Source organism: Dipodomys spectabilis, unplaced genomic scaffold (genome assembly GCF_019054845.1).
Source record: "Dipodomys spectabilis isolate Male_0828 unplaced genomic scaffold, ASM1905484v1 ptg000085l, whole genome shotgun sequence".
In the NCBI taxonomy this organism is placed as follows: domain Eukaryota; kingdom Metazoa; phylum Chordata; class Mammalia; order Rodentia; family Heteromyidae; genus Dipodomys; species Dipodomys spectabilis.
In genome coordinates this window covers 4,729,676-4,745,204 of record NW_024870762.1, presented here as the reverse complement: position 1 = coordinate 4,745,204, position 15,529 = coordinate 4,729,676, and the positions used below count along the sequence as shown (strand labels likewise).

Below are 15,529 nucleotides of genomic sequence, written 5' to 3'. Positions count from 1 at the left end.
GCGGGGAAAGGGGGAGGTTGGGTGTTGGTTTTAGCCAATGATTGTTACAAGAAATTCGCACCTTAAGTTTAAATTTCCCGCCAAGGTTTTGCTGGCGGGAAGCAGGGGAATAGAACAAAGGGTGGTGATGGTTTGGCTGGGTTAGGGCTCACATTGTTCAGAAAACAGCAGAAGCAGAGTGTAATTACAGAGTTACAAGGTTACAGAGTTACAGTTGCAGTTACTAGCTAAAATAGCTAGTTAGTTACCAGGGAAGTCTCATCCACAGAAAGCACAGTTACATTTATATCTTAAAATCATACATTATCCATTTTACACAATCCAAGTCAAATATTATATTTCATCCTTACTTCCTCTACCATATCAAGGCCAGCCCCCACCCCCTCTCTCTTTGCCAGTCCTGGGGCTTGAACTCAGGGCCTGAGCACTGTCGCTAAGCATCTTTTGCTCAAGGCTAGCACTCTACCACCTGAGTCACAGCACTACTTCCAGGTTTTCTGTGTATGTGGTACAGAGGAATCAAACCCAGGGTTTCATGCTAGCTAGGCAAGCACTCTACCACTAAGCCACATTCCTAGCCCCCCTCCCTCAGCACTGGGTGGGTCTGGATGATCTGCAAAAGTGCTCCTCACTCTCACTCCACCTCCTCCCAACAACAGCCAAACAGCTGTTTATTACTAGCACTGGAAAGCACCTGCTGTTTCCCGGAATGGGAAAGTTTCTGTTTCCTAGAATAGGAGTCCCAAAGGCCAAGTCCCTCCCCAATCCCAGTGATGTTACATGGTTGAATGGTTGAACCGGTTCTCAGTGGCCAGGATACATAGAGAGGATTATGTTAATATATTAATCCAGCAGACTTGTTATTTCTTTTCTCATGGTTTGGGCCCTGTGCCAGGTAGCAGATTCAAAACTAAGTTATGTGGCCTTTTAGCCCCAGGAGCTCCTGTTCTAATGCAGGACAGAGTGGGCTGGGAAGACTTTAGAGAGAGCTGGAACAGGGCCAAGTCCCAGGCAACAGAAGCACCTGGAAAGGAAACTTTCTCCAGACAAGAGGAAATAAGGAAGACTTCCTACAAGCCCGAACCCTGAGTTAAATCTTAAAGGACTTGTGGAGATGCAGGAGAGGAGGGTTGGTAAAATGGGAAAGAAATGGGGGAAGGGCAGGGAGTTTGTGGTGGCCACCACTGAAAACACCAAAAAAGAGCAGGATCCTCTGCTGGGGACCTTCGGTGCTCTGCAGGGAGTCTGGGCAGATGGTGCCCAGGACTCTGGAAGCAGTCTAGAGAAGGAATGTCATCCCATGCGCCTTCAAGGAAGAGGAATAACTTCATGAAGAATGGCTGGGAAAAGGCAGCTCCTACTGGAGAAGCCTCTGTGTGGAGATGGGAATCATGTAATACTATGAAGGAAGGCCAGCACAGCAGGAGTGGGAAGAGAATGCCTCCAGAACTAACCCCGCTGTGTCTGATCTGACCATGAACTGAAAAGAAGAGATACAAGGGGCAACATCATTCACACGGTTGGACTCTAGGGCCAGGCCTGGATGCAACTCCCAGTCTACCACTGGGGAGCCTTGGAAAAGTCGCCGAATCTCTTTGAACCTCGTTTGTAACATGGCAGCCATAAACAATAGCCACTCTCACAGAGTTAGGATAGAGTAAATATGATCATATGTGATGGGCAGCTTAGGCTGAGATCTGAGGATTGCAGTTTGAAGCCAGCCAGGGCAGGAATGTCTGTGAGACTCTTATCACCAACTAATAACCAAAAAGCTGAAAGTGGAGTTATGGTTCAGGTAGTGAATACCAGCCTTGAGCAAAAAAGCTCAAAGTGTGCCCAGGCCCTGAGTTTAAGCCCCAGCACTGGCACACATGTGCACATACGTGCACACACACACACACACACAGAGATTTGAAAAATCATTTAGTGTAATGGTTATTCATATTAAACCTCTATTAAAGGTAGCTATTATCAGATGTTAGGAACACTGCAAATTAGGAAGCTGTGTCTTTCCAGCCCCACCTTAGTTTCCCCCAAAACACCAGTTACTGAAGGAAAAAGGGAATAGGGAAGAAGGCCCTGAGGGAGGGGCATGAGGAAGGGAGGGGCATAGAGAGAGGAGGGGCACTGGGGGGAGGAGGGGCAAAGAGGGGGGGCACAGAGGAGGAGGGGCACTGGGGGAGGAGGGGCCTATGGGAGAGGAGGGGCATTGGGGGGAGGAGGGGCAAAGAGGGAGGGGCACAGAGGGAGGAGGGGCACTGGGGGAGAGGAGGGGCATCGGGGGGAGGAGCAGGAGGTCCTTGACAGCTTCCCTGGTCTTCCAGGGCCTGACATTCACCCTGCGTCCTGGGGAGGTGACAGCGCTGGTGGGACCCAATGGGTCTGGGAAGAGCACCGTGGCTGCCCTGCTGCAGAACCTGTACCAGCCCACCCAGGGGCAGGTACTGCTGGATGGAGAGCCCATCTCCGAGTATGAGCACAGCTACCTGCACAGGCAGGTAGGTGGGGAGCGAGGGAAGGGCGGAGGACAGCAGGTGTCATCACCTAGAGAAGATGCCATCCATGTTAGTGGAAAGGCTAAAAACAAACACCAACACAAGGGTCCACTCAGAGAGAGGAGAGGGAGATGGAACCGGAGCCCCCTGGGGTGAGCACTGCATGCGTCCCCTCTGCCCTTCCCCTCTGGACAGGTGGCTTTGGTGGGGCAGGAGCCCACGCTGTTCTTGGATTGGCGAGCTGTGAGGACGAGCAGGTGCTGGTTAATGGAGGCCTCAGTGAACAGATGCATAACTGAGAGGGAATTTGCAAGACAACGACATGGCTCAGCATGGTAACTAAATAGGTAGCTAGGTTTACTTTTTCTTCATTGTGTTTTTTTATACTTTCCAAACATCTGTATGAATGAATCCTTCTAAACAGTCATACATTATAGGGAAAAGATTATCATGAAGAAAAAGCACTTTAAATGCATTTATTATGCTACAGTATATCGCTCAGCATCAGGCAAAGCTCGGTGCAGCCAGATTCCACCCCATCCCCCCACTCCCCTCCCCCACCAACCCACCCAAAGGACCCATGATCCAGATCTCCACCGTGCCTCCAGCTCCAGGGACCACTCCTCAGGGACGCAGGGCAGTTCACAGAAGCCGTGCTGGATGGGGGTCTGGGTCCAAGTGATGGGCCTGGGACCGCCCTGCTGTGCAGGCCTCAGTCCTGCTGCTGCTGCTGCTGTACCAGGCGGGCATAGGGGTCCAGGCCCTCCCTGAGCTGGGAAGGCTGCAGCAGCCGCCCCTGCCTCAGCACCAGAACCTGGTCCTTCTCCTGAATTGTGTTCAGGCTGTGCGTGATCACCAGCACCGTCCTGTTCCCACTGGATTTCCAGGCCTGCAGCTGAGGGACAGATAAGAAAGGAATGGACACCATGTCCCCAGCCAGACACCATCTCCTGTGACTCAGGGTAAAGACACCTTTTTCTGTGTCTCTGTGTCAGTGCTGGGGCTTGAACTCAAGCTTTCTTGAACTTAAGCGTTCTTGCTCAGATGAGCTATCCCTCCATTTCTGGGGATTTTTTGATTTGATTGTTTGGTGGTGGAGATAAGAATCTCAAGGACTCGCTGGGTACTGGTGGCTCACACCTGTAATCCTAGCTACTCAGGAGGCTGAGATCTGAGGATCAAGGTTCAAAGTCAGCCTAAGCAGGAAAGTCCGAGAGACTCTTATCTCCAGTAAACTACTAGAAAACCAGATGTGGTGCTATGGCTCAAGCGGTAAAGCGCTCACCTTAAGCTGAAGAGCACAAGGACAGCGCCCAAGCCCAGAGTTCAAGCCCCATGACCAACAACAAAAAAAAAAGGATCTCAAGGACTTTCCTGCCCAAGTCAACTCTGTATGAGGACTCTCAGATCTCAGCCTCCTGAGTAGCTAGGATTACAGGCATGAGACTCAGGCACCTAACTTGAAACACGAGGAGACTGCAAGGTAGGCTGGGGTCTGCCCAGCCCTCCTCTCTTGGCTGCACTGCTGTCACTGGTGGACAGAAAGCCAGTGATGGAGGAACCAAGGATGGACCACACCACCACATTCTCCTCCAATCCCAACCCTACAAAGACGCAGGTGTTTCTCCACCAATGAGCCATTCCTCCTCCTGGCCCAATCCCACTGGCTGAGCTGTCCAATGGGAGCCAGACATCCCACTGCCCCCTGCCCTTCCCACCCCGGTACTCACAGCCTGCTCACACTGGGCGTCTAGGGCACTGGTGGCCTCATCCAGGATCAGGACCCGTGGGTCCCGCACCAGGGCCCGGGCTACGGCTAGACGTTGTTTCTGTCCCACGGCCAACTGGCTGCCTTTCTCCCCTACATCTGAGGAAATCAGAGATGTTCCCCTCCTCAGACACAAGGAACCAGGACAACACTCTGCACCCCCTCCCCGCCTCTCACGAAGGGGAGTAAGTGCACCCTGGCTACTTCCACTAGGACCTGGCAGGAGGTAGTGGGATCTGGGGGGAGGAAAGGTCACAATGAGGGTGGAGACCTTGGGACTTCTCAGGTGGAGGAGACACTTCTGCATTGCTCCCTGGGAACAGTCACACACACACACACACACACACACACACACACACACACACACACACACACACACACACACACACAGATGGAAGGAGGAGCTGAAGAATGAATACATGGTGGGGGGGGGCGGTGGACAATGGGAAGCAGAAGGAGGAGCAGGAAAGAGTTTCATGGACCCAACCTTCACCCCAGGAATAGGTTTTACTTCTCTGCTGACTGAAAGAGCAGATTCATGATCCAATCTGTAAGACACACCTGTGTGGATCCCATGCTTCATTTCCTTTATGAAATCGTCCACGTTGGCCACGCGAGCAGCCTCCAGCACCTGGTCGTCCTCACAGCTCGCCAGCCCATAGGCGATGTTGTCCCTCACAGAACCCGAGAACAGCGTGGGCTCCTGCCCCACGGAAGCCACCTGTCCAGAGGGGAAGGGCAGAGGGGACGCATGCAGTGCTCACCCCAGGGGGCTCCGGTTCCATCTCCCTCTCTCTCAGAGTGGACCCTTGTGTTGGTGTTTGTTTTTAGCCCTCCCACTAACATGGATGGCATCCTCTCTAGGTGATGACACCCGCTGCCCTCCGCCCCCACCTCGCTCCCCACCTACCTGCCTGTGCAGGTAGCTGTGCTCATACTCGGAGATGGGCTCTCCATCCAGCAGCACCTGCCCCTGGGTGGGCTGGTACAGGTTCTGCAGCAGGGCAGCCACGGTGCTCTTCCCTGACCCATTGGGTCCCACCAGCGCTGTCACCTCCCCAGGACGCAGGGTGAATGTCAGGCCCTGGAAGACCAGGGAAGCTGTCAGGGACCTCCTGCTCCTCCCTGCAATGCCTCTCCTCTCCCCCAGTGCCCCTCCTCCCCCAGTGCCCCTCCCTCAGGGTCCTTCTCCTTGTCTTCTGTCCTGGGCACTGTCCCTGAGCTTCATTTCAAGGCTAGTGCTCTACCACATGAGCCACAGCACCACTTCTGGCTTTTTCTGCATACGTGGTACTGAAGAATCGAACCCAGGGCTTCAAGCATGCTAGGCAAGCACTCTACCACTGAGCCACCTTCCCAGCCCCTCCTTGTCTTCTTGAAGAAACGAGATCAGGTTAGTCTCCGGGCTGTGGTGATTAATCTAATCATGAACAGCAACAAGGGGTGGAAATTCCCCCCTTCTCAGGCACCTGGAGCACAGGCTGATCTGGGCGACTGGGATAGGCAAAGGAGACATCTCGGAACTCCACCTGGCCCCGCAGTGCGGCTGGGGCCAGAGTCCCCTCTGGGGGCAGATTGGGCTTTCTGTCCAGGTAACCAAAAACTTTCTCCGCAGCTCCCACGTTGCTCAGCATATCCCCATACATGTATATCAGCGCCTACAAAATAGGAATGGATGGTCAGCGGATCACAGCTCCTCCAGAACCCGCACCCCAACCCTCCGCACACAGCCAAGCCGTCCTCCTCCTGACGCCCCCCACCCCCCATTCTTCCTTGCCTTCCAACGTGCAGTTTGGAGGGGACTTTTTTTTGTAATTGTTGGAGACAGGGTCTCATTAGGTAGCCTAGACTGATCTCAAAGTCACCATCTTCCTCTGCTTTCAAGGTGCTGGGCTTACAGGTGTGTACTACTATATCTGGCTTAGCTGGGGTGGAATTTAAGAGCAGCACCAGTACTTCTATGTTCCATTTTCAGTGGAAGGAATCTGAAGTCTCTACCCAGAACACAGGGCATTACTTCTATTTCCAGACCGAGTCCTTCCTGTGTGATACTCCCTGTGTACACAGAACACATTAAAAGCAGGTGGTGTGCCTAACACACTTGTGTAGCCAACAGGGTACCTAGTGCCATTCTCCACACTTCAATCCATGCGTACTCATCACCTGCTTTACAGTGACCACCTCAGATCTCAGCTTCCTGAGTAGCTAGGATTACAGGCATGGGCCACCAGTGCCCAGCTGCTACATGGTATCTGAAAGTTACTTCATAATAATATGGGGGGGGTTGATGGGGAAGTGAGTGGGTACACAAATAAAACACAATGGTCTGTGAGTGATCACAGTTAAAGCAGGTGATGGATTTATAGAGATTCATTGTAATTTTAACATTATATGTTTTTATAACAAAATTTGTTCTTTTTTTTTTTTTTTTTGGTCGTGGGGCTTGAACTCTGGGCCTGAGCACTGTCCCTGCGCTCTTCAGCTCAAGGATAGCATTCTACCACTTGAGCCACAACACTACTTCTGGTTTTCTAGTGGTTTATTGGAGATAAGAGTCTCACGGACTTTCCTGCCTGGACTGGCTTTGAACCACGATCCACAGATCTCAGCCTCCTGAATAGCTAGGATTACGGGCGTGAGCCTGTAATCTTAAGAAAAAAAAATTTGCTTCAACTAAATAAATACTAAATCCTTAAGGCCAGTCAGGAAAACAGCAGGTATAAGGAGCGAGCACTTGCAGGCCCCATACTCACATGTACAAAGTTCCCCACATCTTCCTGGTAGAGCAGAAAGGAGAGCAGGCTGCCCTGGGTGATCTCGCCAGCCAGGATCTGCTGCACCCCGCAGCTCATCACCAGCACCTTCACACCCAAGCCCAGCACCTGACATGGGGAGAAGAAAGAAGCAAGCTGAGAACGAGTCTCTGCAAAGAACACAAGCCCTGCCTTAAGCTCCGCCCTCAGCCTTCCCGCCTCTGGGCTCCCTCCACTCTGACCCTCCGGATGAGCAGGTACAAGGCTCGCTCCAGGTCCCTTCTCCACCACAGCTGCCGGCATCGCTCCAAGGCCTCCTTATAGCGACACACTTCATCCTCCTCTGCTCCGAAACTGCGCACCGTCTGCACACCGCCAACTGCCTCCCGCACCACCTGCCCAGCCTTTGCTGCCTCGTCCTGGATCTTCACAAGCAAAGCCTGAGAAAGCAGGGAAGCAGACATTTCCAGATTGGAATGGACATTGGACATGAATGTATTACTTGGCCTTAGAAAGCAAGGACATCTTGACATGTTGTAACATGCATGGATGGGCCTTGAATTATGCTAATTGAAATAAGCCAGTCACAAATGGACAATGACTGCATAGTTTCACTTATAGGCAAGGCTTAGAGTCTCATAAAATCAGAAAGTTGGTCGCCAGGACTGGAGTGGGAAGGAGTGGAAAGTGACAGTTGAAGGGGTTCAGGGCTGCACTTTTGGAAGATGGAAGACATTCTGGATATAGACGGTGGCAATGGATGCACACCAATGCCAATGTTCTTAAAGGCACTAACTGTAATCCAACCCTCTTCCCCCCACTCCAGCCAGTTTCTGCTGATTTTAAATAAAGGGATATACTCTGCCTCAAACCCTCCAAGATTCCTTTATGTATAGGCTCCTTTGAGAAGCTGGTGAAAATGTATTCTCTACCCCAGAAAAATACCCCATTCCCCATCATACCACACACACACACACACATACACACACACACACACACACAGAACTCACATACATGTATGTATTTTTGTTTACAGTCCCAGGGCTCCCAGACCTTCTGAAGTCAAATATCCATCCATGGCTGACCAAGTAAGCCAAACAACAGTGTAAAAGTGCAATATACTCTAGGCTGGGAATGTGGCTTAGTGGTAGAGTGCTTGCCTAGCATGCATGAAGCCCTGGGTTCGATTCCTCAGTACCACATGCACAGAAAAAGCCGGAAGTGGTGTTGTGGCTCAAGTGGTAGAATACTAGCCTAGAGCAAAAGAAGCTTAGAGACAGTGCCCAGGCCCTGAGTTCAAGCCTCGGGACTGGCAAAAGAAAAGAAAAGTACAACATACTCTAAAGGCTGCAAGGAGCACATCCTATGGTGATGAAGGTGGACTCGTCCTCCCCTCTACATTTTATTTCCCTCTCAGGTCCCCCAACAGCCCTGCGTACCTGGTGGCGGACATTGTACACCTTCTCGGCTGCTATCGTAAGGGGCATGTCGAGCAGTGAGAGGAGGGTGAGGCGGGCTGACACGCCGAGCATGAAGCCATACAGCCCCACTACCTTCACCAGGTTCCGCAGAAGTACGTTGGCATTCAGAGGAAGCCATCTGCTCATCAAGGCGGTGTCTGAGCTCAGTCTTGAGTTCAGTTCCCCTGTGGAGGGCAAAGTCAATGAGAAAACCATGCACATTGCAGCACCCACAGAAACTCCCTCCTGTCCATCCACTGGGCTGGGCCTGCCTCTCTGCACCCTTCCTCATTTGCAGGAACATGTGGAGGCTGGGCCTTTACACTGTCCTGAAAGACAATTCCAGGTTGTAGCAGATAGATAAAGACAGCAGGGTAAGTGAACGACAAGGAATGACCAGCAGAATCCCAGATCTGTCCTCCAGGTCTCTAAGACCCACCTGTCTTTGTCTCCTGGAAGAACTCAAGGTCCTGATGCAGCAGGGAGGAGAAAAGCTGGTCCTGGATCCTGAGGTTGATTCTGGACATGGTGAAGAGAAAGGAGCCACCTCGGCAGCCAGCAGACAGTGAGCTGTGGGAAGGGAGGAATTGAGAAGAGCATGGAGGGGGGAGGGCAGAGGAGGAGGAGGAGGTGGGTGGGTGAAGCAGAGGGGAAAATCCACAATGAAAAGATATTCAAAGTTGGAGGGAGCAGACAAGAGACAACAGAGAAAGAAGACACAAGCTCAGAAATAAACAAGAAGAAGTGGGCGCGGTGGGTAAAAAGGAATTGCTCTGTGCTTGCTTCTGCCCTGGCCTTCCCACCTGCTTCCCCTTCTGGGCTCTGTTTTGGCTTCTTTCCTTCCCATTGATGTGGGCCTTCTCCACGCTCACAGGTGTTTCATTATGAGAGCTGCCACACCAAACACTCTACCTTCTCCTTCTCTACAGCCCTAAAGGCAGTGACACTATCTTTTACCACAGAAAAATTCAACTTAAACCAACCAAATTTTTACAGTAAAACTTAATGGAAATATTTAAACACACACGCACACACACGCGCACACACACACACACACAGAGTTATTTTGCATGCCTATAATCCTAGCTACTCAGCAGGAAGCTAAGATCTGAGGGCTATGGTTTGAAACTAGTTCAGGTAGGAAAGTCCCTGAGATTCTTATCTCTAATTAACCGCTAGAACACCAAGCAATAGAGCTGTAGCTTTGAGTAGAAAAGCTCAGGGACAGTGCCCAAGCCCTGAGTTCAAGTCCCACAACCAACACACACACACACACACACATACACACACACACAAAATGGAGCTTTAATACAATTTTTATTGCCACATTTAAAAGTTGTTGGGCTGAGACATGAACTCATGGACTTGGTAACTGTAGTGAAAGTAGAGAGAGAAGCTAAATCACAGGTGTGACACTTTGAAATTAGGAACTTGCAGAGCTGCTGTTGGAGAATGAGGAAGACCTGGTGGTGGCTGGGGTATTGATGGTGGCATGAGGAGGAAGAGGAAAAGCAAGAGGAAGAGGAATCCACTTTCATAAAGACTAAGAGGAGTGTGGAATGTCTGGAGTTGCAGGAGTATGGCTGGTGTGTGAGGTAACTGAGCTGCCCTAGAAATGGCCATAGAAAAGCTGCGTCTACAAGACTAGTGCTGGGCATGGAAGCATGGATCTGGGAATCATTTGCTGAGATAAACTGAGTCAGCTCAACAGGAAAAGTGGTATTAAATAGCAAACTATAGAGTCCCAAGGAAAGCCCATATTTATCTGTGCAGAGGGAGAAATTCTCAGAAGGAAGCAGAGAGGACTAGTGTGTCAAAGGGGAGTTCATAAAAGCTAACAAAGGTCATAAAAGCAAAACAATGTCATAAGAGTTTATTAGTGCCCACAGAAATGGAGGGACAGAGTGAACAAACAGCAATGGTATTCACACTAGACACTGTTGAAAATGAACGATACAACTTGTGGGCAGGGAAAGGGGAAAACTGGGAGAGAGTGAAGGAAGGGGTGACACTGTCCAAAAAGAAATATCATCTGCCTAATGAAACAATAACAATTTTCTACTTTAAGGAGTTTACCCAGGCAGCTGGGCACTGGTGGCTCCCGCCTGTAATCCTAGCTACTCAGGAGGTTGAGATCTGAGAATCATGGTTCAAAGCCAGCCCAGGCAGGAAAAGTCCAGGAGACTCTTATTTCCAATGAACCACCAGAAAACTGGAAGTGGCGCTGTGGCTCAAGTGGTAGAGCGCTAGCCTTGAGCTGAAGAGCTGAGGGACAGCACCTAGGCCCAGAGTTCAGGCCCCACAACCGGAAAAAAAAAAAAAAAAAAAGGAGTTTACCCATGCCAAATGCTACTGAGAAGTCAAATAATGCAAGGCATAATTGTGACAGTTGGAGAGAAAGGGGAAAGTGGATTGATCAATTAAGTTCACAGTTGAGTAACTGGTTTCAGATGATAGTAAGAATGGGATGAAGACATAATGAAGGACTGCGTTGTTTTTTCTGGAGAGTATGGTAAGTTAAACATGATCATAAAAAATAAGTGATGAGGGCTGGGAAGGTGGCTCAGTGGTAGAGCGCTTGCCTCGCAAACATGAGGTCCTGGGTTCAATTCCTCAGCACCACATTAACCGAAAAAGCCAGAAGTGGCGCTGTGGCTCAAGTGGTAGAGTGCTAGCCTTGAGCTGAAGAGCTGAGAGCCAGCACCCAGGCCCAGAGTTCAAGCCCTACAACTGACAAAAATAAACAAATAGGGCTAGGAAGATGGCTCAGTGGTAGAGCGCTTGCCTTGCATGCCTGAGGCCCTGGGTTCGATTCCTCAGCACCACATAAGATGAAAAAAGCCAGAAGTGGCGCTGTGGCTCAAGTGGTAGAGTGCTAGCCTTGAGCTGAAGAGCTGAGGGACAGCGCCGAGGCCCAGAGTTCAGGCCTCACGACCAGACCCAAAAAATAAATAAATAAATAAATAAACAAATAAGTGATGAGCCTGGCACCAGTGGCTCATGCCTATAATTCTAGCTACTTAGGACGCTGAGATCTGAGGATCATGGTTTGAAGCCAGCCTGAGCAGGAAAGTCTGTAAGACTCTTATCTCCACTTAACCACCAGAAAACTCGAAGTGGCGCTGTCGCTCAAAGTAATAGAGTGCAAGCCTTGAGCAGAAAAGCTCAGGGACTGTGCCCTGCCCTGAGTTCAAGCCCCATGACTGACAAAAAAAAGTGATGAACCAGGCATCAGTGGCTTGTGTTTATTATCCTAGTTACTCAGGAGGCTGAGATCTGAGGATTGCGCAGTTCATAGCCAGCCCAGGGGAGTGGGGGGGGGATAAGTCTATGAGACTCTTATGGGAGTGGGGGGGCAGACAGAGGGGAGCCAGAAGTGGAACTGGCTCAAGTGGTAGAATGCTAGCTTTGAGCCACAAAACTCAAGGACAGAGTCCAGGCCCCTGAGTTCAAGCCCCAGGAGTGGCACCATAAAAGGAGAAGGAGGAGGAGGAGGAGAGGGAGAAGGGGGAGGAGGAGGAGATGAGAAGCTCAGTGGGGATTAGAGTCAGGTGGGTGGGTGAGTACCTAAGAATGCTCACTCTGTGTACCTTGCACCTAGCTCATTTCATCCCAGTCTCAGCCCTACCAAGAAGCATTGGTTTGTTGGTTTGTCTGCTTACTTGTCCTATATGGTTAAAAGAACAGATTCTGAAATATGTCTAGAAAGAAGCATAGTAAGGGAACGTGAAAAGATTAAAGATGCTGAAACAAAAGGGGAATCGGTCTCCAATTAGCAGCTTCAGAGATTAGAAAAATCAGTGAGGAAGGAAGGACCAAGAGGAAGCAGTGGGCCCAACTTGCCAGGAGGTCAGAAAGACACACTCAAGTGTAAGAGAGACACATGCAAGTGCAAGAGAGACACTCAAGTGCAAGAGAGACACACTCAAGTGTAAGAGGGACACTCAAGTGTAAGAGAGACACACTCAAGTGTAAGAGGGAGGAGGCAGAAAAGAGAGATGGAATTTTACCAAGACAAAACATCAAGAGGCAACTCAAACACATCCTATTTAACACACCCACTTATCTATAATAATAATATAAACCTTTAGAGTGTTGGACAAAATTGGAAGACAGAAGAAATGGATGGATGGACCAAAATGGTGAGTAAATGTATTCGAGTATTAGGTTTTTTGTTTGTTTTCCATTTGGTGTTTTGCACAAGACCCAACTTTGGAATGCGCGTGCCTGAAAAGACTTGGGTCTAAGCCAGGTGCCGGTGGCTCACACCTGTAATCCTAGCTACTCAGGAGGCTGAGGAGAGCGATGCAAAGCCAGGCTGGGCCGGAAAGTCTCTGAGACTCATCTCCAATGAACCACCAAAAACCGGAAGTGGCTCTGTGGCTCAAGTGGTAGAGCGCTAGCCTTGAGCTAAAGAGCTGAGGGACAGCGCCCAGGCCCAGAGTTCAGGCCCCACAACTGACAACAACAACAACAAAAGACTTGGGTCTAGCAAAAGGCTCAGCTGCCCTTCACCTACCTCCCAATGGAAAATAAGCACATGAAAAAGATGGCGCTGGCAAAGGTATCAGGGTCAAAATCACCTCCAAGGATGTCAATCACACGACCAGAATAGTGAGGGATTAATGTCTCCCCTGGAAGAGAAATGAAAGGTAGAGGAATGCGCTTGTACCAGGCCTCTTTCCCCACCCCCCACCCCCCACCACCTGCTGACACTCGACTCACCCAACACGGCCATAGTGAGGAAGAAGAGGGCGGCCAGGAGGTAGGGCAGGTCTGGCCTGGCGAGCCTCAGCAGCCTCCACATGAGGGCTTTGCTGTCCTCCAGGCCTGGATCCCTCTCCTGGGCTCCTTCTGGACTGCTCAGCACAGCCCACAGAGCCCAGCTGAGCCCCGCAGACCCGTAACCCAACAGCAGCCAGCTCCAAGAGGCCTCAGCCACGCGTACTGGGGGAGCATTCAAGGCCCCTCCCACCAGAGCCCGCAGAGAGAGAAACACGGGGGTCTCCAGACACAGCAGGGGCAGCAAGGTCCTCACACACCCCAGCAGCCCTGCCAGTCGGAGCAGTCCCCACAGTCCTCCGAGTCGCAGGATCCCCTCCAGCCATAGTCCTGGAAGCCCTCGGGGGAGCAGCGCCCCGACAGTGCCCTGAAGGAGCCAAAGGAAGGCCAGGTCGGCCAGCAGCAGGGAGGCCCAGGGCCTCGGGTCAGGCAGCATCGTGGCGCGGGGGATCTATGGGGAGAAGGTGAAAAATCAGATAAAAGGTGGATCCTGATGGTGATCCTCTCGATCGGCCACAGCCAGAGACGCCACTCTAGTTTCCAGTCCGACACAGAAAGATCTCCCAGTGCATCTGGCATCCGGCCTGTGTCCTACCTAGGATCCTGGAGACCCTGCACCCGCCCAAGAAGTAAAGAGTAACGGCATCTCGAGTCCCGCCCTCCCCGCCCACCGCCGCCAACCTCCGGGCAGCCAAGGGGTTACAGCCCCGCTCCTTCCACTTCCTGGAATCCAAAAGACACATCCCCATGCGGCGCGTGATGGGATGGGCTCCGGGTTTTTACCGCAAGAACTCACCCGCCGCGGCGGTGCAGCAGCACCGCAGGCTTTCCGATGGATGTCGGGCGCTGAGTCAGAAATGCGATCTCAATGCAGGTCCCAATGGGGTCCGCGGGGAAGCCCCGCGCCGGGCACGTCGGGGCTTTCGCTTTCGCTTCCCAGCCCAGGCCTGCATTCTGCGCGGTGGCCAGCAGGGGCCGCCCCAGGCCTGCAGACCGCGGATCCCTCGCCTCTCCCGCACCATCGCAAGTCTCCCGGGTGGCGGTTACTTTGCTACATGCAACGGCAAAAAACTGTTTCTAGGACTTGAGATACTTTGTAAAGCGTAACAGCTAGAGGTTCTAGCCATTCTTACAGGCTTCAAGGGATTTGCATTTCGAAATTTGGAATTTAGGGGTCTCTAATCTTTGGTTCGCATATAAACATCTGGTGAAAATTCAGTACGTTTGTGCTTGTGAAGGAAATGCCCGGTACTAACCTTTTTTTCTTTTGACAGTACTGGGCTTGAGCTCAGGGCCCGGGCGCTTTCCCCGGGGTTTTTCACTCAAGGTTGATGCTCTATCACTTGAACCCCAGCCCCACTTCTGGGTGTTTGCTGATTAATTGGAGATGAAAGTCGTAGGAACTTTCCTGCCCAGCTGGCTTTGAATCTCCATCCTCAGATCTGAATTGCGAGAGTAGCTAGGATTACTGGCTGGCCTACTTTTTATTACTGATTAGAACAACAATCAGGTTTCTCCCCATTCTGCCTCACTCACAGCTATCCAAACAACCTGCAGATTGGTTTATTGACTCTTTAAGTGATCTGACTCTGTGGTCAATAGCTTGCCTAGCACGTGTGAAGTCAGGGGTTTGATCCTCTGCACTGACCAACACACAGCAGCATGTCAGTATGTCTGGGCCATAGCATCACTTCCAGAAATGACCTTGAACATTAAAACTACAAAAGAAGAGAGGAGGAGGAGGAGGAGGAGGAGGAGGAGGAGGAGGAGGAGGAGGAGGAGAGGGAAGGAGGGAGGGAGGGAGGGAGAGGAGGAAGAGAAAGAAATATATCCCCAAAAGAGCAATCATTTGGAATTGATATGAGAGATTTTTAGTGTGATTATCAATGAGTCAGTTAATGTTTAAGGTAATTAAAGGGAAGGGTGTGTGAAGTCAAGGATTACTCCCTATTCTATTTGTTCTTAAAATGATCTCTCACTCCTGAGAGAGCTCCTTCCCCCTCTGCTGCTTTTACCCTTTGAGAGTCTGCCTCAACTAACTCTCCTTGAGAGGTGCCTCCCTTCGTGCTCTTTCCTGTAGCGCTGAGTGAGCCAAGAATTTCATTGTTTTCCTGTGTCTTTTTTCTAACCTGAAACTTACTTCTTCCTCATATTCCCCCCCCCACTTCAGAGTCCTTTGTATTTCCTCTTCCTATTCATGACTTGTCCTCTTGAAATCAGATTTGTCACATCATGAAATTGAACCCTTATGTATATCTTTATGTTCAGTAG

General features: G+C 50.9%; 1 protein-coding gene across 2 annotated transcripts; it reads right to left on the bottom strand.

Annotated features, from left to right (window-relative positions):
* Positions 1–2,822: 2,822 nt before the first annotated feature.
* Tap2 (transporter 2, ATP binding cassette subfamily B member) lies at positions 2,823–14,161 on the bottom strand. Of its 2 annotated transcripts, none has more exons than XM_042684329.1 (12): positions 14,055–14,161; positions 13,202–13,709; positions 12,996–13,110; positions 8,916–9,046; positions 8,456–8,661; positions 7,259–7,456; positions 7,017–7,145; positions 5,733–5,921; positions 5,174–5,347; positions 4,825–4,984; positions 4,226–4,362; positions 2,823–3,390 (listed from the first exon to the last, which is right to left on the bottom strand). In XM_042684329.1, the coding sequence occupies exons 2-12, from the start codon at positions 13,692–13,694 to the stop codon at positions 3,208–3,210; spliced, it is 2,115 nt and encodes a 704-aa protein (XP_042540263.1). In that variant the 5' UTR covers positions 13,695–13,709; positions 14,055–14,161; the 3' UTR covers positions 2,823–3,207. The 2 variants fall into 2 exon arrangements, with proteins under 2 accessions (XP_042540263.1, XP_042540264.1); XM_042684330.1 differs by lacking the exon at positions 14,055–14,161 and adding an exon at positions 13,854–13,906.
* Positions 14,162–15,529: the final 1,368 nt, after the last annotated feature.